The 24,520-nt window shown below is 40.7% G+C and overlaps 1 protein-coding gene across 1 annotated transcript in view; it reads right to left on the bottom strand.

Moving 5' to 3' along the window:
* MTMR2 (myotubularin related protein 2) overlaps positions 1-24,306 on the bottom strand; it is a 60,524-nt gene extending 36,218 nt beyond the window's left edge. Inside the window, exons 1-2 of the mRNA XM_027641225.1 lie at positions 24,233-24,306; positions 5,465-5,570 (exon numbers count right to left, since the gene is read on the bottom strand). Of these exons, the coding sequence (XP_027497026.1) occupies positions 5,465-5,570; positions 24,233-24,279 (153 nt within the window). The 5' untranslated portion in view covers positions 24,280-24,306. The remainder of the gene's footprint in view (positions 1-5,464; positions 5,571-24,232) is intronic.
* Between the last annotated feature and the right edge of the window lie 214 nt (positions 24,307-24,520).

Below are 24,520 nucleotides of genomic sequence, written 5' to 3'. Positions count from 1 at the left end.
AAGGATGGAGGGGGGGATCACATCTTTCTTCAATATGTTTTTTTACTAACAATATACATGTTCTACACAAAACTAGCCTAAGATACTTTGCACTAAAACTAGAACAAAGTAACACAAAGGTGTCAAGGTCAGTGACTGGCATTTCAGTTAATCCTGCCCAACATCACCTGAGGGACAGGATTTACCTCAATTTTAGAAGTCAGAGAATCTGAGAGACATTACCCTGAACTCTCTCCATAAACAGAAGAGAAACACAGTAGGTTTTCAAAACAGACAAAACTGCATCTTTACTGGAGCACAGCTAAAGCTGAGAAATCACTTGCTGCCCCTCTAATATAATGTCCCCAACATCTGCACCAAGGACTTCTCTAGCTCAGTTCCATGACATTCTCACCTAGCATGGGCAATTCCTTAAAGCTGAAACAAATTAGATCATAAATGACCTACTTCCTTCCACTCAGTACAAAGGAATTGTGGTTGGCTAGCTTGAATGAGTACTTGCCTAAAGAGATTTCATCCATGAAACCTAAGGAGATGACAATGGCACCCATTTACCATCTTGGAAGGAAAATACTCCTTCATATACCTTTTGTCACGCATCAATTATGTATCCTACAAAATAAACCATATGGGCATGTTGTGTGACCATACACACAACAGATAACAAATTAAGGTTACACCAGCCAGTCTGTTTCTTCCCATTTCTAACCTTCAGGTCCTGGGAATGCTACAATAATGCTCCTGCATGTCTTATATAAACCCGCTGCAAATCCACCGATTGTTCATACGTTAAAGAAGAAAATTACTACAGAAGGAGCAAACAGTCATGAAGGATGTGTCATGTGCTTGTACAGCATTTTTTCTGAACTTCAGAGGAACATAAGGAATTGTGGATCTTAATGTTGCCCTCAAAGGGGAGAGAATGTTTTAGTGGTCCCAAACAGCACAGCTAAGAACAAATATTTGAATCACTTTTTCTGAAGGCTACAAACTAAGCAGGTGACATACAAGTCTGCTGTACTGATTTCCCCTGTCCAGAGAATGGACTAGATGCAAAAAGCAATATTAAAAAAAACCATACGAGTTTCTGTCCTCCGGTTTAAGCTTTTGCTGTATACAACCCAAAAGCAAACACAATGGGCCTTAACAAATTATCAGGCAAAGGTACTGTTCATAAGGGAAGTGGCAGCAGGCTCTGCTGGCCACATCCACTGCTTCTCGACTGCAAATGAGGAGGATCCAACCCTTTCATGAGGGCTACGCCAAAGACTTGAATGTAGTAAACTTCAGGTATTATCCTATAAAGGAACAACTAATTCAAAATGAAAATCCCTATGGATAGAAGTTAGAACATCAGCAAGAAGACTTAAGTACTATAAAATGCATGGACACGTCTTCCCATATGCACAGGACAAAATACTACCTTATAGGACTTAGGAGCAAGAAACTCACTGTATTTTATTAACCATCAAGTTCCCAGATCTGTAATAGCTACTTATACACCTCAATCCTTTTAGCAATATTGGCTTTAAGGTGTTTTTAACATCTCAGCCCAAATTACAAAGTATCTATGAATTTCCAACTCCATTTTCGATTTCAACTACTTCAGTTCTGTTCTTGCCTGATCTATAACTTATGTTAAAACATATGGCAGTGTATTTGCTAAAAATTCCCTCAAAAAGTATATTCCCTAAATCAATCCTAAAGAGCTTCAGATTTGAGATTAGGACAGAGGTGGAGGGAGAACCTAATAATGCTTTGTTGTTTTTCTGCTGGGGGTTAGGGATTTTTTCCATTCTTTTTGTTTCCTATGAAACTAACTGAAGGAGCCAAAAGTTACCTAGAGTTAGTTTATGAAGTGAAAATTCTTTAAATTTTCTAGTGGAAAGGCAGTTTAATCTTAGTTCCAGATTCTGAAATGCTCAATATACATTAAAAAACAAACAAACCAACAAACAAACCACAGAAACCTTCATAACGGTTATTATTAAATACTTCGTAGAAAAGTTTAGGAAAAATACTGCTCATGTATTCAGTAGGAATCCCCCGTGGTTGCCTCATTTACCTCATTACACACATGCATGCACACACACAGAGTGTTAATTGCACTCCAAAAGAAAACTGCAGGCACAGACTGCAAGAAATTAGGTGGGTCCTTCCCCTGGTTCTCTCCTCCCAATGGACGCCTACTATTATTCTAAAAATTCCCCACAGAAAAAGAGAGGGCTAATTGTAGCCATGACAAAGTGTTTTTCCATTGTCACAGAAATTTAATTCCTAAATTTGAGCCAATGCACACGCAGAGGCAGAGACCAAATAGAGGTAGGAGTGATGATGGATCCATGTAGGAATTCATTCTAGCAGGAAAAAATTTAATATACATCGAGAGCATAACTGGCAGATCCACGTCAAAATCTTGAAAAGCTTATTTTCAGCCTCTTAAAGCTAACTGATGCAACACCTTCCTGTGAGAACAACGTGTAGCCCAGGCACTTGCCTGCCATACCACAGAGTTACCACAAAATGCATTAGTTCCCTCTTCAGGGCTTATTCTCTTACATTCTTCCAGGAACAATGTGGGACTTCTTTTTGTCCCACAGTAATGAGGTGCTTAGCTCAAATCTCAGTACCTGCCAAGAGTTGGGAGTTCGTGCTGTCTTGTGACAATCAAATCTACACAAGACATTCAGGTATGTAAGGAGAGAGCTGTAACAGAGAACAAGCTCAAGCTACTGTATCAGTTATTGGTATGACCTCATCTGTAATATCAAAGGCAAGGCCACATCTCATAAAGAACAAAGAAAATAGTAAGAACAACCAGGACCTTGAAAAATCTCTCACAGAACTGACTTTAAAAACTTGCAGAACTGTCACACGACAGAGATGTTAATTCGCAGAAAGTCAGACAAAGAATGATAAGCCCAGGGAAAGGACATCCATCGTCCTCGACTCAAGACCTGAAAGAAATCAGTGTCAGCTGACCACCACTCATATGAACTGTTCCATACCAGAGGTGGCAACAGGCTCCAAGAGGAAGCCCGGGGGCAAACAGTAACACATTAGCACCGACAGTGACTGATTTGAAGACAGACTGTGAGTCTGCAGTTGCACTGGCAATACCAACACAAGAGGCTGTCCACAGGTAGAGAATTGATCTCACCTCCCAGGCTTGTTCTCCAGCATGAGACACTCTCAGGAATGAAGAGCACATAAATTCCTCTAGGAGAGGTAAGGTCAACATGTAGTAGTGGAAACTGCCCCTTTCTCCCTATACCCTAATACAAGCAGGAGCATGGGAATTCATCTTCTCTAGGTCTATCACTGACAAACAGCCACTTGAGTGTAAAGGCAAGAACCAGCTTTACACCTACACACAACTGCATCACAGCCACTCACATCACCTCTGCAAGAATAAGTTTTCAGGTGAAGCTTGTGTCGAATTCAGGGCACACAGAATTGATGCAGGTGAAGAACAATAAGCATTTTGCCAGCAGAAGCAGGTGCTCACACTTGGCCTGCAGTGCCTTTATTCTAAATAAGTAATTCTCTGCTTTACCGTCTCTTCTGAAACACTGTTCTAAACGAAAGAGGAGCAGCATTTGCAGAACTTCAGTTTGCTTAGAAATAAAAAAAAGGAGGGCAGGCTGTGAAGAAATCACTCTGCAAATTACGGGAACTGTGGCACAGTATGGAATTATGGGCTTCTAATGGCCTCCAGTAACCAATACACAGGCATCTTCTCCTTGAAGAATCTATCATGCAGCTAAGTGAACATTCCTCTGCGGACATTGTTTTTGATTTCTAATGGGTACAGAGGCCCTGCTGGATGGGGAATCAGACAAGCTCAGGAGAGCTGAAATCCCTGCCCAGCCAGATTACAGTACACACCGATAAAGTGACAAAAGGGGGGAAAAGAGTCACAAGCGGCAATCGTAGTTAGAAGGAAAACATGTTGAGCCATCTTAACTACCAGGAGGGAAAGACAACCTTGATTTTAAAAAGGAAGTATTGCTTAGTTCTCTGCTTCTAAAGGTAGTCCTCAAGTGTCACAAAAACTGCGAAAAGGCAGATCAGTTGTGCATCGAAACTAGAAAAGGAAAACCAAATTTGCAAATTTCAGTAAAAAAATTAAGAAATTAAAATGAGTTTAATTTTTTATAATATTATATACTATATATAATACATTATACAATTAAGAGCTGTAGCAATATTTGAATCTTATTCGTATCAATGAATCACTTAGCCTCAGTCTAAAAATTATGTTTTCTGTATGTTGGAGTAACTAACACCCCAACTTCACAGCGGGAAAAATTTTAGACATATAAGAAACTTCCATACCCAGGTGTGCTCACAGATCACAGAGTAATCTGAGTTGGAAGGGACCCACAAGTCCAACTCTTAAGTGAATGGCCCATACAGGGACCAAACCCACAACCTTGACATTATAAGCGCAATGCTGTAACCAGCTGAGCTAATCTCAGGGTTTGAAAGATTACTTTTTGTATCCATAGGTAAAAGGTGTAAACTATCACAGACTGCACATAAACTACTGTTTAAAATCCTAGTTTAAAACTGGCTAATAAGCTGCCTTTAGAAAGAAACATTCATATTCTTGTAATTTATGAACTTTCTGTTATTAATTATGGATGACTGAGACAACACACACAGGAAAAAAATCAGCATGGTTGTCAAAGGAATTAGCTTTGTATTCAGATATTTTTATGCAATTTTACTGTGTTTAAATTTTACAAAGATTCTCAACCACAGTCAAGAAATGCTCAGATTGTTACTAGAATGTGCCAGTATCAACAGTTTTATACTCAGGGATGTTTTTTTCAAAGCAAAGATATATCATCAAACCCCCTGGTTTCATAAAAGGAACATACAGATAGCTTTCAAAACTCCTGTGACACTGAACTAGAACTTTGAATTTATAATTAACTACTCTAATAACAGACTTAAAAGAGCCCTGTTTGGACCTTTTTAATGTCAGAGCAATTCATTGTGACAGAAGATTATTTTTATCAACTTGGAGATAGCAATCTTTCTCTGAAAAGATACTCCAAGGACTCAGTGTTTACAAACAAGCAGGAGTTCTCAAGAGAGGACATCTCTTACATATACACACAAGAGGAAAAAAACTATATACAACTGACAGGTTGAGATTTCACTTACTTAAAGTACCTAAAAGAAAATGGGAGTTCCTTTGAAAATTCATCTCCAAGTGAGGGTTGCAGAGTCAGCTCTTTGAAGATTAAATAACTTTATAAAGGAGATAATATGGTAGAGATTAAACTTCAATGTCACCTGTTTGACTTCAGGTCCTTTCATGATTTGGCTACATAAATTTTCGCATTACTGAAAGCTGACATTATTTTACCATATCCAACCCACAGAAGCAAGACATCCTCTGAAGGAGGTTACAACATTTTTTTTTCCTTTTTTTAAGACAAAACATACATACCCTTAAATCTGGAGAGAAGTTGTCTGCTGAGGTGGAGATCGAGTCGGATGATATAGCAGAAACAGATTTGGTGTGAGTAGAATGGTCCGAGTGCGAAGTGGAAGCGCTATAAAGAGAAACACCACAGTGTATCAAAACTCTGCTGAAGAAGGCTCAAAAGCTCACAAGTTCAGCCACTCACAGCCATATCTCAAGCATTTTTTGCTATTTCCACCCTTTCCAATCTCAGTTATTCAGCCCTCAGCAGTGCTTTAAGAGAATCTGTTTTACCCGCTGTCACCAGGGATTACCAAAGAGTAGACAATTCATTACCAAATCTCAGCTCAGACTGAGCCAATGTTAACCACAGGTTAATGCTGAGGAATACATTCAGAGCAGGCAGCTGGGTGTGCAGCTGCAGTGCCAGCTTCAGGTTGAGCTCTGGGTGGAGGGAGCCCCAGGCAACAGGCTGTGAACTGCCGACTCTGCACAACGAAGGGGACAGGGACCTGTGGCCCAGCCAGGTGACCAGACACTCAGAGACGAGGTAGGAGCCCAGGACCCCAGACTTTTGTGCACTTAGACTGTTAGTGCATAAAAACCCAGGGTTTCCTTTGTTTGGGTCCATCCTCAAAGGCACTCAGGTCGAGCCGCTATTTTATTATTGCATCATGATTATACTATTTTAAGGATTGAGATGACTGAGGCTCTGCTGTGGGAAACCCAGAAGCCTTGTCTGACTGTGTGAGGGTGGGTGTGTAGGGAGTCAAGCGGGGCACCTATCGGCTCCCTGGACCCACCCACTGCAGAGGGGCTTCGGGCTCAGCTCAGGTAGCGCAAGCGCCAGAGTGGCTCCTCGATGGTCAGACAGAAAAGTTTCCTTAACACTTGATCAAATCCCAAATCACAGAAACTAAGGGCCTCCATTTCAGGCTTTCAGATGGGAGATATTAGTGTGCTGCAAGGGGATGAAAACAGACAGACTCCTGAACGCACGCCAGCACAGCTCCAACCACAGCTTTACAGCAGTGGAAGAAATTCAGAATAAAAACTCTTCATCACACACAACTTTTCTCCTTCAAGTATACATATAACCCTTAGGAGAATTAAATAGACTCTCCCAGCATACTTCTCTGGTGATACAAAGTGTGATTTTCTAAATAACAAAGCAAAACAGCAATTTTCTTTTTTTTATACAGTTTTCTTAATATAGCTCTATGCAATTAAAGTAAGCCTATATTTTATAGCATTTTTATGCTGCAACCTCTCCTAGAACCTTAATTGCTTAAAATTAGGATTCGATACTAAGGCTTTTAAGACCCCAGATGACTGTAAAGGAAGATCCTCTGTAGTACAACGTCACTCCCTGAAGCCACTGTACAGCAATAAATGCTACCTGTGCCAATTAATTCCCACACCCTTACCAAACCCAAAAAGGTTTTACCTGGCTTTAAAGACACTCTTAAGGATCAGCTCTCAGACTTGCAAGCCTAGCCATGGCAAAAGCAGAATACCAATAGGAGCATTACCGTTACTACTTGTATTAATTAGATGTGACAACCTAGAAAATAGCTATAATCTGAGTTTCCAAAGGGCCTGCAGATTTGTTAATTGTCTGAAAATTGTTTTGCTGCTGATTAACAGCCACCAAAAGGCCAGAATGTTCCACTTTTATTTCTATTCTCTGGAGTTTGGCAAAGTGTTGCACAGTGTTAAAAACATGAAGGACTACAGCAAAACTGTGCTCTTGCTGAGAGTCAGTCTTCTCTCTTCAAGGATTAAAGAGTATTGGCAACCCTTTCATCCTATGAAGTGGAAACTTCAAAATAGAACCTCTAGGAACAATAAAAAATTATTTAAAATAAAGGACACTGGTTTGCCAATCAAATAGCACAATTCCACCGAATATACACTTGTTGTACAAGGTTCAACAGCTATTCATCTAGCTTTTCAATGTGCTAAACTCCTGCAGTATTGCCAGGTAAACTCACATAATTTTGGGTGGCCAGTGGCACTCGTGCAAACAACACTGCTCACGCCACTGCAGCCCCACAGCTTCTGTTCCAGGCAGAAAATAACCTCACACTAAAAATCTATGAAACCTTCCATTCTTATGAATGAAAAGGCCTCATATTTGCACTGAATTTGTGTTCAGTTTTGCATTACAATAAAGCTGATATGAAGTGTACGCTGCTGGGCTGCTCATGTTCCACTCTCTTCTTCCTCCTCTCAACCCAGACTGCACACTGCTGCCATCTCCATTCTGCTGGACAGGCATCATGGGATGCACGGCTCAATCTGCTGATCTGATGGGGTAGTAAACTATTAATAAATATGGAGAGAGTTTTCTGGTGGGTAACAGGGATGATTGGATTCATTACATGGCTACATAAATCATCAGATGCAGCACACACGGAGAGAAGGAATCCGGATCTGGAGATGATGAGGAAGGCTGAGAGCACTTTGTGCACAGCAGCCTGCACGCATGCTAAATTAGGCTTAGCTCTAAACCACATTTTACATTACTTAAATGAGCTCAGACCCCTGATGTGCTCTCTTGCAACTCCTTTCAGCCTGGCCTCTGCATGGCCAGTCTTCATCTTCCAAGTGTTCAACCTCACGTTTGCAACTGCTTAATTAATTTAATTTTTTATAAGCATGTAAAAAAAAAGAATCACACAATTTAATCATTCTACAGAGCAGCACCTATTTACTGTACAGCAACCTATAAGGAGATGGTACTTATAAGGTACTTAGAGGTACTTAGTTATCAATGAAGAGCAAGCAGATACTGTAGAAGCCTTTATTGCTGGGTGACAACTTTGACTCCTGTCCCTGGGTCCCCACCGTGCCTTCTCCCACACTGGCTCCAGCTGGAGGAGCCAGAGTCTGAGAGTAAGCCTCCAGAAGCCATGCATTCTAGCTCCCTCCCCTTTCAGGTCCCAGAAAGGGACCTGTATTTTTGTGTATTTAAATGCATTGTAAATGTAAGAAACTCTGCTGAGTTTACAAATCCTTTAGCAGGTGTTAAGTATCTAAACCAGGGTATACCAGCAGCTGACATGGCCCTGTGCACCATGCCAGACAGCTTACTCAATCAAGTATTTTTTGCATCAAAAAATTCACATCCTTTATTGATAGAAAAGGGAGCAAGAAAGGCTGGAAAGGTTTAGTGGAGCATGCTAGTCTCTCTGCCCCCAAGGTAGGACAAGCTACACCCAAACAGCTCCCAAGAGCTGTCTGTCTACCCTGCTCTGAACAGCTCCCAGGGAGAGAGAGTGCTAAGAAAAGGATCAAAATTTCACCAGTTTTTTTGCTGACACAACTTGTCTGCCCAGGTACATTCCCAGTGTCTACTTAATACACAAGCAGCAATTATCCAACCATTGAAGACCAAAGATTTTTATGAAATTGTTAATTAATTTCTTTATGGCAAATTGCTTTATGCAAGGGAAACAAAAAGAAAAAAAAAAAAGGGGAGGGAGAACCAAAATCCACAGTGTTTCTGAGCTGTGAAAGTGTTTTGTGTTTGTTTGAGTGTTAAAGAAGGAAAGTATTTGCATTTTATAACTGGATTTTCAAAAGCTCCCTGCACCAACGTCCCTCTGCTTCCACAGAAACCACCAGTGAAGCCTCCCTTCAGTGTCAGCTGTGGGAGCTTTTGGGAAGTGCTGCCTGCACATGCAGTGAACAATACCCCTGGATTATGCAGTTCGGTACAGTATATGCATAGGTTGCATATGTTTGGCTCACTACCTCTGTTCTTCTCATCTGTCATTTATAGAGAGTTGAGATGGAAAGAAGGAGCAGACAACCAAAAGACCACTGGTTTCAGGCTCCCTCCTCTTATCACTGTGAGACAGTTGGCACAGCTCCAGCTCCGCTGCTCAGCAAACTAATTAATCTAATGCCCCTCCATGCACATGAGAAGTTTATTAGTTTCAGTGGTTTAGTCAATCTTGAGTTCTTCTCTGTTGCCAATGCAAAAGCAAAGATCCTCAAACCACGCAATTTCATATGCCTTTGGGTGAGGGAGAGCAGGAGAACATCCTGGGGCCAATACACAAACTCAGAGGAGACTAGAGCTCCCTCCACGTTTTGCCACCAGCCCTTCTGCATCATCTCAGGCAAAACATTTACTCGTGCTTCTGTCACGGCTTCTGCACATTATCCCAGCCTTTGCCAATGTAAAGTTAAAGCTGTCTCTTACGATACTTTTGGCAACATGACAGGGTACATCTGGCACCAGTCTAACATGCTGAGGACCCCACTGAGGATGCTCTGTGCTCACAGCAACAAACCCCTAACAGCTGCGTGTCACCAGTAAGGCAACACAGACTAAACCTGAGGGACAGCCAAGGCACCATGGTCACATGTAACTGCTGGGCTGGGGTGCACCTGACAAACATCTGAGAACAAAGGTAGGTTTGGACAGATTTCAGCAAGGGTTCAAAATCACTACCAATATGTCAGTCACTGCCAGCTGAAGGTCTAGTTCAATACTACTTAAACATGCAAAAGTACAGTATTATCTCTGAATCTCATTAAGGTTCTAGGAAACAACATATACTCAGGTTCACAAAATACTCTGAGCTCTTCCTACAGGAAAATAAGCGAGTTCCTGTGAGGAACCAGGGAAGACCAAGGACCTTCTGGAGCATTTTTCTTTCTACGCTTCAGGCCCAGGCAGCTCTGCACTGTCCTTGCTGTTGGATGTCTGTGTTAAGTATGAAAAGAGACCCCTTCAACAGGTCAGAAGTACCTTCAGAGAAAGCACCTTACTCCTGTGACTGCCATTCCCATTTACTCCTTTCCTGATTTCCTCTCCCATGCAGAAGCAGGAAACAGGTCTAGGATGCAATTAACACTGATCTATGTCTTTCACCTTGGTAATTATTTTTATTATTTAAATGTGTTTCTTTATAGCCAGATTTTGAATGATAAATGAGTCCAAATGTGAGCTGTCGGCACAACGGTCTTATACAGTATCTGCACGCAGCATTAACCCCTTGGCTATATGGAATATATATATGCAACTAATAAGAGAATTATACTGGAAATCAAGCACAGTGACTCAACTCCTGATAAAGTGTTCATTGTTATTATTAGGACTATCCCAGAACATGCCAGATGGTTTTTAAACATAATTTAGACTCAGACAGATGCCCTCCGGTGATTCCTGTTTAGGCAATTGAAAGGTATTACAGTATCCGTAGCAGAATTGAAGGTATGCCAGTGTGCTGAGCTGAAGCTGTCAACAAAGGTGTAAAGAAGCTGCAAACAGAAATGTCTCAGACAGGCAAACTCTATCTGTTAAACTATGAACGTGCAGGGAAAATATTTTGGGTGAAACCAGTGATAAGGTCTTAAGCCACTTCAAAGAGTATCATTAAATGGCATTTGCCATAATGATACAAGGCAATCTCTACCCTCAGATCCCTGCAATGTAAAAAATGTGACATATAAGAAAGCCTAGGAAAAGACATAAAACTTCTAGTTGCCATTTTTTTTGGCAACTGTTACAGTAAGAGTTTGACTATGAAATTATTTCTTTTCTAGTGTAGGGAAGCAACAGTTTCCCCAGGAAGTAGAAAGCACAAGTACAGCTTCTGAAGAGGGCAATTTGACCTCAATGAGGACAGTGAACCCAGGACAGGTAAAAGATAACCACAAAGATGCAAAGAAAGTGCCAGAATCAAACTGTAAAGCCCTGAAGCTTTAACCCGATGCAGACAAATGCACTATTTATGCAGGACTGAGCTCTCCTACCTGTATCCTTACCCTTGTTGTAGGGAATTTACACAATATTCTTTGTACTTCAAACCCAGGACACTTCACTTTGCTGTTTCCCCCCTCCAGAGGAAAAAAAACCTCCTAGTAGATCTCTATGAAGTAGATATCTATGAAGATATTCTATGAATATCAGGCCTAAGGGTGATCATGCTATATAACGTCTTCTCTTAAGTCGTGTTACTCAAGAAGAGAATCACAATGACTTCTGGCAAAACCTTAGACAAAAGTCATAAAATTAATGAGGTGTTAGCTGGCTAAACCATTTCAGCCTGTAATTGCTGAGAATTATTTCTGAGCAAGCTCTTAGAAGTGTGCCTCTAAGTTCAGCAAAAATATCAAAAATACATATATTCCTTCTACGATACTTCTGATCAGCAAGAACATAAATTATATAAACCTTCACAAAGACAAGTAAATCCTATGCAGAAAGGGACTGGGTATGATGAAGGGGGTGAGACACCAGCACAGGTTGCCTCAGAGAAGCTGTGGATGCCTCATTCTAGAAGAGTTCGAGGTCACACTGGATCGGGCCCTGGACAACCTGGTCTAGTGGAATGTGCCCCTGCCCATGGCAGGAGGACTGAAACTGGATGATCTGTAAGGTCCCTTCCAACCAAAACCATTGTGTGGTTCTCTGACACTTGTTCAGACTTTGAAAAGTAAGAAACAGACTTTTGTCCTGCTTCAAAATAGGATACTGTCTAAAACAACCAACCAAACAAAAATCTCAAACAAAATAAAACAAAACCAAAGCAGACCACAAGAAGGGAAAAAAAAAAAAGATCAGGTTCTGATTCCTAAAGTTCCCCTCCTAAATCAATGAGCAGGAATGTGCATATGAATTTAACAACCATAATTCTATGAAAAATTGATGGAACAGAAGGGAAACACACTTCTGAAAAATATACCATTTTTATTTACAGTATATGCACAAGGCTTAAGGACACCAATTTTTTGTACCAGTGTCTTAAAATACTAACCTGGCTCACTCCTATAAATAACACAACCAAAACACAGTCAGTGATGATAAAGTCACCTTTCCAGCACCTTCTTTAGGAATATTCTTTCCCTGTCAGTAAAAGTAGCTGCTTCATTGCTTGCAAAGGTGTGCCTATTACTCAGATGCTAATTAGCATGAGCTGCTCACACCATTTCTTCTGTATCAAACAGAATATTTTGTTTCAATAGTCACTGAACTGACATGGAAAACAAGTGACAAAATACACCACTGAGCGACACAGTTTCAGACACGGAGGTCATAAATGAGAAAAACACTGTAGAGGGCAAATTTCCATTTCCTCTCTTCCTGTTTTTTTAAGAAGTTTCTCATTATATGCATTCCTAAAACTTAATCAAGGTGAAAACTGCAAATTAACGATGACTAATGGCAAATAGAATTTAATTTGGAAGCTTCAAATGCTAAGAGAGCAGGGTCCAATTGGTTCGAATTTACAGCAGAGCCATGAATAGAAGCACTTGCAGCACTTTGGCACTTCTCTTAGAAGTATAGTGCTGCAAAGATATTGAGCACTGCCCGCTCACTTCCCAAACTCAAGCTGACCACATTCCCTCCTCAACACTTTCAACACACCTGTTTCTTTCAGAGAAGAAAAAAGTAATACTGAAAAACCTCTTGGGTCACATCAGAGCAGAGGGAGACAAATTGGTACTTGTTCCCCATGAATATGACTCTGTCCTAGCTAGTCCTGGCTGAACTGGCCTGGGACATCCAGCTGTTGCCCACATCAGACTCTCCCATTTACAGCAGCTCTCTGTGGATCTCTACTAAGGCTAAGTGGTCCCCATAGTCCTTATCTGTACAGACATATAGACACCAAAGGGTCCTCAGGAGTCCCTCACATACGCCTCTTCAGGCAAGCACTTCAAAGCTCAGCCGGCATTTAATGGAACCAGGGCCTTGAAGGGGGAGCTGGGCACTCTCTGCTGGCTTCCGCTCTGCCAAGGAGCCAGAACAGGCTCTGCTGCTGTAAATTAAGTTTTAACATTTTGGCACCATCTCTCCCAGGACAGGACTCCCACAGTGATCAGTACCATGTGTGCCCATAATAACAGGCACACACCTTTCCCAAAGAGATTTCACAGACAGACAAAGGAGTATTATCTCCAGCGAGCAGTGATCCCACCTTAATTCTTCACAGCAAATTGCAAAATCAAAATAGACTAATTCTACCTAGACAGGAAGTGCCACAGGAAACTACCTATAGCATACGTGAGATGCAGCATTACCCCTCTGAACACCCAGCACCCTATTTTTATGCACATGCAAGAGAGACAGTTGCTATGTTTCAAGTACGTGGAACTCACGATTTCTCAAAACATTTGAAGATCCCACTTTAACCTCTGCTTGACCTGCAACATCACAGGGGAAAAACTAAAAGCCATAAACAAATATGCTTTTGAAGGAAAGAAAAGCACCAACTGCCAGGCTGCTTCTGGTATTCAGAGGAGGCAGACAGTTATATTACATAACAATGTACCCTTACTATTCAAAAGGGCCGGCAATGTCAGAGTTCAATATCATCTTAAAAGAAGCCATTTCAACAAACAAATCATGGTGCATGTATGCGACAGACTTAAAATAGCCCCCCCATGCCACTTGCCTGAATGAAAAAGATTCACATCTGTTGCCAAGCAAAGCCGGGTCTCAGTCTGACTTCACTGTTCCAAGGGAGGAAAACGACATTTTTTAAAAGTTGATCCTTCCAAACAGCATCCAGAGCTGAATATATAGTACATGTTTTCCCATGAGCCATAAAGAGAATGTCCTATATTTTGACCGTGAACAAGCTTTTCTAGGAATGCAAATTCTGCTCTCAGTAGTTACACAATGGACTACAGTGTCACAAGCACCGTTTGTGCTCCATTAGTCATTCTTTTATTATTTTTTTTAACTCGAATTCACAAAAGGCCTACAGTGCATGCACTTGCTAAACAATAGGCTGATTGTTTAAAATATATGCAAGATTCCAAGAATAGAAGACCAACGCCCAAAGACAAACCAATATGCAGCATGTAATTAATAACAGTAAGCAGCCCACAGTATCATGCTTTCATGAGTCGACAATCCAGAAGGTAAAAAACAAGAAGAACAGGAGTTATCAGAGGTCTCAAACAATATTGTCTGATCAGCACATGGAAGATAACTACAAAATTATCTATATTCACAAGAGAAACAAAAGGGAAGTTAGGTTTCTAGCAAGCTCCCAGCTGGTATAGATGATACTCAGGTACAAGAGAATATAAGGAAAAAAAATTCAGGAAGTCCTCAGACCTCTGCACAGGGAATTGACATTTTGCCTCTGTTTCACCACTTCATTTTCAGCCCATATCCACAGAGTGCAAAATAAGTTACTACCTTCTGAAAGCAGACTGGTAGTCCAATACTTTAATCTGATTCCTGTTCCTAATGGAAATGTTTGGATTGCAAAATCCACCACTAGGACAGGTACATTTGCTTGCAGCCTTAGGAGTTTGAGCAGTCGGCAAGGCAGGCAACCCACCTGCTGCAGGTGAGACTCAACAGAAAGGCAGCCCCGTCTGCCCCAGCCCTTGGGAGGAAGGTTTGACAGACTTCCTAGAGGTGGTGCATACATCTGGGTCTGTACTCCAAAGCTCAGGGGTTTCCAATCACTCATACAGACTCTTAGCACTGAAATTACGACTATAAGGCAAAGTTCAAATCACAACCCTTCCTGCTGTCAACACAAACAGGGTTGCCTGCTAGAACAGTGCTCCTACATGCTCTTCTCTGTGTCTTCCTATTTTCTTATTGCTATACTTTTGGGGATCTTTGGTGTTGTTCAGAAGCAGCTAGACCCTTTGTTTTCAAAGATGCTACAGAGGACAGGACTGAACTAGAAGTGAAGAAGATCTTGCCCCCACCCCCCAAGAAAACAGTATTTCTGGGTCAAAAAAACATGGCTGAGGCAGAGATGATCCAGCACCTCACGCTTCAGATGGTTGAGGCACTGCTGCACAGGGACAGACAGAAAGCCATCAGGGAGATCACTGACTGACAGGATGTCTGACAAGTGATCTCTTGGGCAATGATGAATCAGTATATGTCCTGACCTGCAGCCCTCTTCCCCAAACACTCCAGGCAGCAGTCTCAGCAGACCACAGCCAAGGGAATCTCCATGCTGCATGACTGCTCTGGCAAAAAGGCAACTCAAGAATCCAACTTCTAGTGTTTCCTGGTGCTGTGAGAACACCGATGGCCCTTAGCCCTGCCTGCAGAAGGTGTTGACTCCAGGGCTCAGGATGTTCTGTGGCAGAGAACTAAGAGACCTGGGTGGTGCTACTATCTCCTACATCAGAGCAACCCTGGATTTACCATTGCACCCCACAGGAGAAAGAGGGATGGCAACATCTAACTGTCTCCACAAGCGCTTTCAATGAAGACAAAAGCCATGGTGGAAATCCTACATACAATTCAAAATCACTCCTACAGTTAATTAATATTTATATTTACCATATAAATTTCCACAACCTTCCTTTAAAATATATCAAGCCAAAGAAAGACAAACAAGTAAAAAACTATCAGGATTTTGATGCAAATTCAGATATTCCCATAATAAGTTGCAAAAACTAGTCCAGAACCTGAGAGCAACGAGAAGCAGAAAAAAAAAGAACCAAACATAGGATATCAAATATTTTGTTTGCTTATAAATTTATTTTTACTTTTAGGAAAAAGCTGTTAACTTGATCAAGGAAAGAAATAGAAACAAAAATTATATTAATAACTACTCACCTTAGGACAGAAAGGAGAACTGAATAAAAAGACAGATATAACTTTTCTTTTACTATTTGTATTCTGGCAACGCCTTAATTTTTAGTTTCATACTAAGAACCAGTTGAATATAGATTAACCAAATATACGTGTATTTCTCACAGTTCATGTGCTGTCTCAGTTTTTCTTTAGATTCCTTCCTATGTCCCTATTTAAAAAAACTTTATTTAGAACAAAACACATTGTTAAATGTTCTGATTTTCTTCAAAACGCATACCACACAACCCCCTCGCCCCAATAAACTGAACACCCACAGGAATTAAAAATACCAGTGATTTACTTATCAGTGACATTACTTATTCCATCCTGGGAAAAATCAAAAGAAGGAGGAAAGGATATATAAATATAGTCAATCTGGAGAGTCTTGTATCATCTAGCAAAACTGACGTGGTGTAACACCTTGATAAGCTTTCACAGACAATATGCAGCCATGTGCTCTGCCACAATCAGCGCAAAAAAAAGACTGAGAACAACTTTATTCCACTGACAACCCAGCCCCTGCATGAAATTGTTCCCTAGCAAAATCTCAAGGCTAAAGTCAGACAAGTATTCAATAACTTGGGGGCTATATTTCCAGAAATTCAACATAAGACAATACAGGATGTTTTCAGAAACGCTGAAGACTGAGAGTGGAACTTATTAATATCCAAAAGGCAGGTGTCCAGAGGGTGGTGCCACACACTTTTCAGTGGTGTCCAGTGATAGGACAGGGAACAATGGCCATAAACTAAACGACAAGATGGTTCACCTCAACATAAGGAAGTACTTCTTTACACTGAGGGTGGCACAGCACTGCCACTTCTTTACACTGAGGGTGGAACAGGCTGCCCAGGGAGGTCATGGAGTCTCCCCCTCTGGAGACATTCAAAACCCACATGGATGTGTTCCTGTGTCACCTGCTCTAGGTGACCCTGCCTTGGCAGGGAGTTGGACTAGATCTCCAGAGGTCCCTTTCACCTCTAACAACTCTGTAATTCTGTATCTTGTCTCAACTCTCAGAGAGCCCAGCATCATTGAAGATGATGGTCAGTGAGTTAAAGTTTCCAGGTTCAACACTCATAACTGGTGCCAGGTCACTCCACAAGCTCAGTCCCATTTATTGCCTAATAAAAAGCCCAATTTATAAAGTGCTAAGCAGCCATTCATTTCTTGACATATGGCCCAGATTTGGCAAAGGGCTCTGCACACTCATGCATCCCACTGGCCAGTTGTAGGGTACATGATGAAAACAAAAGTCTTTCAAATTCTTCCACCTTACAACGAAATGAGGCATACAGAGTTTGCAGGCCATCTGAGTATTTTCTGTACATCACTTCTCATTCATCTGAAATGAAGGCTAATCTAAGATCACCCACAGCCACATCCTCCTGTCACTTCTGCTTCCCCAAGCAGGAATCAACATATGTGAAAAGCAAAGTAACTCAAAAAGGAGTAGGATCAAAAAGGTCAGAATGGTTTGCCTCTGGTTGGTAGATACCACAGGTGTCTGTGCTCCCACTTACCCAATGGAAACCCAGGCAGTGGAGTCTAGATGACAACTCAGCTCAGAGTGGACACTTATCTTTGTTCTGCTGAATTACTTGTGGAGTGTATTGACTTTGTCAAGGGTAAGGAGGTTTTAGATAATCCACTTCACAAGGAGATATGGCAATCTGAACCAGATCCTACCCTGGTTTTCTGAAGACAAGTGTCTTCAGTTTGTATTTGCTTTGTGCTTTCAACGGAACACAGCCTTTTGCAGACATCTTTTTGGAGCACAGGAAAATAAGCAAATACAAAAATTAGAGAATAAAATGTATTTCTCTAACTTGACTACGTATTCCCGTGTTGGAAAAGAAACAACTTATTCTGTAAAGGAAGAACTGCTGTGCCCTCCCTTCCCATTTCCGTCTTTGTTTAAATGCAAAACTTGTTCTAAGTTACTATTTCCGCTCCTCTGTCAAACATGGTTAAAATTGCCCACATGTTACAAAAACTATTAGCAGACAAACTAGACACATACACACACACATACACACATATACATGAAGAAATGGGGCTTAGGAAACCAAACTACAAATCTCTGCTCTCTTCTCTGTTCTGAACAGATTTAGCCAATGTAAAAAAGAGGAAAGCTGTGAATTAAGAAATAGCTCCTTCCTTTTTTGGAGTGGAGAACAACCCAAATTCAATGCACTTTTTGCCCTTACCACAATGATTGGGAGGGAGCTCTGTGGAGGTGGTCACACCTGAATTATTCACTGTAGGCTATATTTAGAGTCACTGTGGAGAAACTGAGATGACTCCATCTTCAAAGTGTCTACAAAAACCACCCAGAGACTACCAGAACTCTGTATCAGTCCAACGAGATGAGAAAAATCTCATGCAGGATGCCTGCCTGTATTTTTCGTTATGCAAAGTGGAAGCAGAAAGTGAAATCTTGAATCACAGTATGTTTTAGCAAAAAAAAGACAAACTATGTCTCTGTGGTGCTGGAGGCAGCAGTGATCAGCACAAGCTATACTCCAGCAGGTAGTAATAAGTGAAGGCTCAAGACTACTCTGTTGGCACAAGCCCTGAGCACATCCACAAACAGTCCCAACACATCCTTCTTCTCACACCCCAGCGTTTAATGACCACTCTGTTAGCATGTTGCTTCACCTCTGAGGAAAAAGACTTGAGAAGTACTCTCTTACAAGGTATGGGGTTCATTTTCAGTGTGGGAGTGGGATATCCATTCTTAGAATGGAAGACACAGCCTGAATTTTCAAGAACAGTCTACTCCAAAAGTCAACTCGGGTAAAATGAGCAGAATATCTCATAATTTTCGTTTCTTTTCAGAGAGGTTCTATTTACAAATGAGATTGCTTACCAGTTTTGATTTACTAAAGGTATCCCATCTACTGGTTTAACCAATCTCTACTGTGATGATTGATTGTGACAGTCATCCTTCAGCAGTCCATCTCTGGTACTACAGGCCTCACACTCTGAGCTTAGTTCAGTTGATTACAGCAAGGTGCTAATAATGTCAAGCTTGTTGGTTCAATCCCTGCATGGGCTATTCACTTAAGAGTTGGACTCAATGATCCATGTGGGTCTCTTCCAACTCAGAATATTCTGTGATGCTGTGATTCTATTCTCTCACATACATGCTTGTGGACAGAGCTTGAAGGCCCTCCTGCACAGTGGCTCCCATCTAATGATCTGTTCTCTGTGACCTGTCCCTGCCTTCAGCATCTGCTCTCCACAGCAGCCAGGCAAGCCCTTCAGTCTTTGAACTGTAACCAAGTTGTTGACAGCCTTCAGCTCTTTCATGGGCAGATTTAGCTGAACCCATTGATGAGGGTAATCCTACTACTGATCTGTGCAACCTTACTCTTCGAGAAGACCATTCATCAGTGGTATCAACTGAAATCAACAATAGGATTTCTTAACGCAGCAATAAAAATAGCACAAATGCTTTATTTTCACTAAAGGCAAAATGTAGGAATGAGGCTGTGGTTCAGCTCAGTGCATTTTGTACTGAGGTAAAAAACCCACCAAACACTTTGATCACAAAACACCAAGCAAGGATCAGATGTATACTCACTCTATCAGTTACTCTTTGTACAGAAAAAAAATAGTTAACTTTTAGCCTTGTCATTCAGTACTGCCATTGCTCTTCATAGGCCACAAACTTTGCAGTGAATTTTAAAGGCCTCAGGCCACTCTTGCTTTGCCTAAACTTTTCTTGGCCTGACTGCATCTTTGTTTTAACTGGTTTAGGTGTGACTGCAATTTCTGTAACTGGCCAGGTGCATGTATCTACTTTGTTTTATTTTTGTTTGTGTGAGGTACAACCATAGTTTTGCACAGATAACGGTTGCAAGCAGCTATTCTACACAGATTAAAACACTCACCAGTAATGTAGTAACTTTGTATAGAGAAATACAACAGCCTGGTATTACAGCAGAGGTCTGGAGAAGTAGAGACATGGGATGTGGCATGGAGGAGTACAGGCACAAGAGGAGAAATTGGGCTCAAGCTTGGCACTGGAGACAATGGCTATAAACAACTCACCAACAGTCAGCCAAAGAAATGCAGACCTGGAGCTGGACAAAACTGGGTTTAGGGGTAACAAACAGAACAAAGAAATAGTATCTAATACCCATAACAGCAACTATACATGGAAAAAAAAAATTAGATGTAATGTGGAACTGCAGAGCAATGAAGAAAGAGACAGGTGTAGTTGTTTTACCAAACATACTAAAATGATCCCAGGTGAATCCTACAGTAAAGAAGAAAAAAATCATCAAGATGAACCTCATACTTCTTCTAGCAAAGGACTCCAGATGTTGACAACTTGCTGTAACACCCACCACTGCCAGAATAAAATCAGCAATCTTGGAGCTGAGAGGAGTAAGAGAGGGATGAACATCACACCAAGAAGAGAGGTAGAAACCAAGAACTGAATGTATGATATTTTAACAGCATCATAATTCTTTCTTTTCCTGTAATAATTGCACCTGGACTAATAATGGTTAAACTTGCAAAAATTCAGTTATACTAAGAATAAATTCTTTGCTATATAAAGACATGCTGCCTTTTTGCCCTTAAACAAGGTTTTGAGTGTAACACTTTGTATGGGCATGCAGTCCCTACATCACAGTAAATAAATCCAGATAAACACGTTGTTTTATTCTAAACAGGTGTTGCCAGTCTTCCCAGAACAAAGGAAAAAAAATCCATAAGCTCGTGTTTTTCTAAATAGTTAGCAGAAATATGATCACACACCCACACCTGACCCAGATCAAATTTGAATCATTGGGTGACCTAGCATTAATGATTCTGAAGCAATGGCCAGAAGACTACAAAGGACAGATCTGTAAAGTGGAAGCATTTGTACAGAGCTAACTAAATTACTAGAACATCACCTTGAAGGGATTATGTACTCAAAAACTGCTAACACTTTTCTCCTCATCAAATATATCAGGACTTAGAAAGCCATGGAAAAGAATCCATGGAATAGAGAATCAAGAGAGAAACAAAGAAAAGAGCTACCTTGAAATCACTGGAAAATTACTGAGTGAGAACATTCTCTGGCAAAAGTAACTACAGATGGTAGGAAAGGGAAAAGCAAATACTTGAAAAGTTCCGTTGATTTTTTTTGTTGTTGTCTTTCACAGATTTTTTTTCCTCAATTAGCTTCCAGTTACTAGGGCAATAAAAGAGCCAGATGTTTTTTCAGTTAAAAATGAAGATGGGGTAACTACTGTGACAGTGTCTCTCCTGTTCTCTCCCTGCCCTGGGTTATCCCAGACACCTCTACAAACTAAGCACTTCATTCCCTTCCTGTCATCCTCTTCCTCATGGTGGAATGGGCTTCCCATGGACAAATAAAAAGACTTTTTCATGTGCTGTATTACAAATACACTTGTATGTAACACCTATATATCAAAGTGACCTCTGTTTCTGATACATTTCTAATGAATGCTTGTTTTTTTGTTTTCCTTGACTAAGCCTTCTGGTAAAATAGAAAATTCGGAGTTAGAAGGGACCCACAAGGATCACGGAGTCCAACTCCTGAGTCAACATAAGCCCTCTGGTGTATGGATCAGGTCTCTTTTTACACTGGCTGATACCCTCAACACTGAAAAACCAGTAACAGTAAAGCAGGTCACCAGAAAAGATTAATGAAAAAGAAGATGTGGACTATTGATTTGCTGGGCCATTCGAGAGGTATTATGACCTTTCCAAATGCAGTTATTGCCTTTGTACGTGAGGTATAAAAGAATTAGCAAAGGAAGGGAGATGATAAAACATCTGAAATAGGTGACAAAATATGTTTGAGACAGATGTTAACCTATAACTGAAGTCACAGCAGGAGTACAATCTTGCACCAGATAGGAGCTGTGTGATCTGACATTGTCAGGTCATCCTCAATCTTAAAATTCAGGTTCTGTAACTGCGTCTCTGTTGTAAATAGCCTGTAGTTAAGGAACTATGTGTACAACTCAGAACTGTCTAGCAAACAGACTGTTAGTCAACATAGCATTAGCATCTCTCTTCAGAAAAGGCAGTGCTTGCTGGGACCCAAGAGAGTCGTGTTCTGAGCCTAACTTTACTCCTCACCAGCTGCCAGATCTTGTCTCATGTCTCCACTGCAGTTTTTCATCTCAGACTTTCTCGCTCTTCGTCCAGTCTCTCAGCAAGGAGTCTCAGCACTCGACTGCACATCCAAGAGCTTAGTAAAATTATTCACCAGGCATTATTAAAAATAGAGTAGTCCTGGCTTAGGCACATTTAAATAGTTGGTCCCTGTCTGTTCAGCACAGAAATCATCACCATCTGTACAGGAGCTAAAACCATGGCACTGCAAATTCCCATGCAGCCTTTAAACAGCAATGTAACATTAATTACAACACTGAACAGGTGAGTGTCAGTTTTATTTTATATTCTCAAATGAAAAATATACTTAAAACCAAACATTTTTGTCATAAATAAAAAATGTTTTATGGAACAGTCAGGGCTGGGACAAAGAGACCTGCACGTGTCTAACAGAGGAAAATGTTTAAGACTGAAGGTCTCGCACCCTGAGACAAGTAAGAATAGTTTCTGCTGAATGAAGGAAAAGAAACTTGCATGGCAAAGACTGCTACTTAAAACAGTTCCCCAATTCTTCAGAAGTAATGGTTTCTCTTCATAAGCACACTGTGTAAATTAAAAGCTCTAAACTCTTTCTTACTGAATGTTATTTTCATTATTTTCTACCCCAAATCCTGAGACTCTAAAAAGATTCTTCTTGCTCTGTAAATCTATATGCAGGCAAAACTACTAGTTAGCTTCACAACGTACAGTACACAAAAAAACCCCAAAACCTATCTCAGAATGGGCTTCAGTTGCAACTGTTATAAATTACCACTTACATATTAAAATCAATGACGATGAGCCCATTTGGAGTCGCTAATTAGTTTTAGGTATAGTGTTAAGTTTCTTAGATACAAAAACCAGTTTATTATCAACGCTCAGCCAGCAACGTACTTGTCTTTAATGGTAACAACTCTTGAGAAATCCTGCTTCACACATACAAGAAATCAAATGCAAGCAATGTTCTCAAAGTCCACGAGCAAAACGACAGCTACTCGCATTTCACCAAACACCAGAACTGGCAAAAATCTTCCCTTTCAAACTCTAACTTCAATGACTCATCACAAAACAACTCAATCAGCAAAGCTCATACATCTGGTAGCAATGTGGTGCTACAGCAAAAGCCCTCCTTAGCCAACAGCTCACAGATTCAACTCCTTCCAGTATCACTCTGACCCATGGGGAAAGAATTCCTTCAACATAGCCCTAAATCAGACCAGGTATTGACAGGGTCTTATTTGAGACAAGGGGGAGTTTATACCTCATGGAGTTATTGCTTCAACAGACCTTACTGCACTGATTTACACAGAGTTTATGTTTTCAGAGTTATTCCTGAAAACATAAAGACAAGGAGCATGATTGTTCTCATATGCTTCAGTAAAAGTGCAATGCATAGGATCCACGATGTCTGCAGACCTTTGTGGATGATAACCACTAGCACAGAAGTGGTAACAAGCAACCAAGACAGTGGTAACATCAAACATTGCTACAGTCATACTGATGGTAAACATCTGCCTACTGCCTTACCTCTTTTTCTCATTTTATACCAAGGTTGAAATATCACTGACATCTCCTATAGCAGTTTCTTTACAGTACAATCACCTCCACACTTTTGCACGGGCAATATAAATTTACCTTCAGCAGATCTAACAGAAAGCATCTCAGGTATCTTACTGGACTGTGATATGCTTTTTCAAATAACATTTCTGAGGAATATAAAGAGAACTATGTTAAATTAGAAACTACAGCACATAAGCACATAGACTACATGGACAAAATGCCTAATCACTTTTAATGAAAAGTAAATATCTGAAGTTTGACATCACTTTTTTTCCTACAGTCATATGTTCTGCTAAAGTCATACATGGCTCTATCTGACTTTCCTTTCACAAAAGGAAAAGATTATGATAGAATTCTGTTGGCTGTTCCTTTGAATTCCAAAGGTCAAAGGGTCCATATACAACTTTAAATTTGAAAAAAAGAACAATACAAAAAAATCCACCCACAAATTCATCTTAAGAGTGGTCTCGGAAGAAGTCTGAATAACTAGCACAGCTGAAATGCATTTATTACTCACTCACCTAGGATCCTCAGGCCATTTTAGAGATATAAAAGCAGCCCATAACATTGAGTAAAGCTTACTCTTCTGGACATAACTGTACTGTAGCTCACTGAACATTAGAATCAGTGTTTTACCTCACTCCTTCTTCTGTCTCATGGGTTGTTCCTGGACTGACAACTGCAGATACACACAAACACTTCCTTCCAGCTACTAGTTAAATACCACCACAGCTCCTTTTAAGTAGCTGGCTCGTGGTCATGTGTCTTCCATGAGAACAGGATGTAAGAGGAAAGTCCATCCTAAATAC

This window comes from Corapipo altera, unplaced genomic scaffold, assembly GCF_003945725.1.
Source record: "Corapipo altera isolate COAL_440 unplaced genomic scaffold, ASM394572v1 0, whole genome shotgun sequence".
Taxonomy (NCBI): domain Eukaryota; kingdom Metazoa; phylum Chordata; class Aves; order Passeriformes; family Pipridae; genus Corapipo; species Corapipo altera.
Note: the sequence above shows the minus strand (reverse complement) of the source record. Positions and strands in the feature narration are given on the sequence as shown.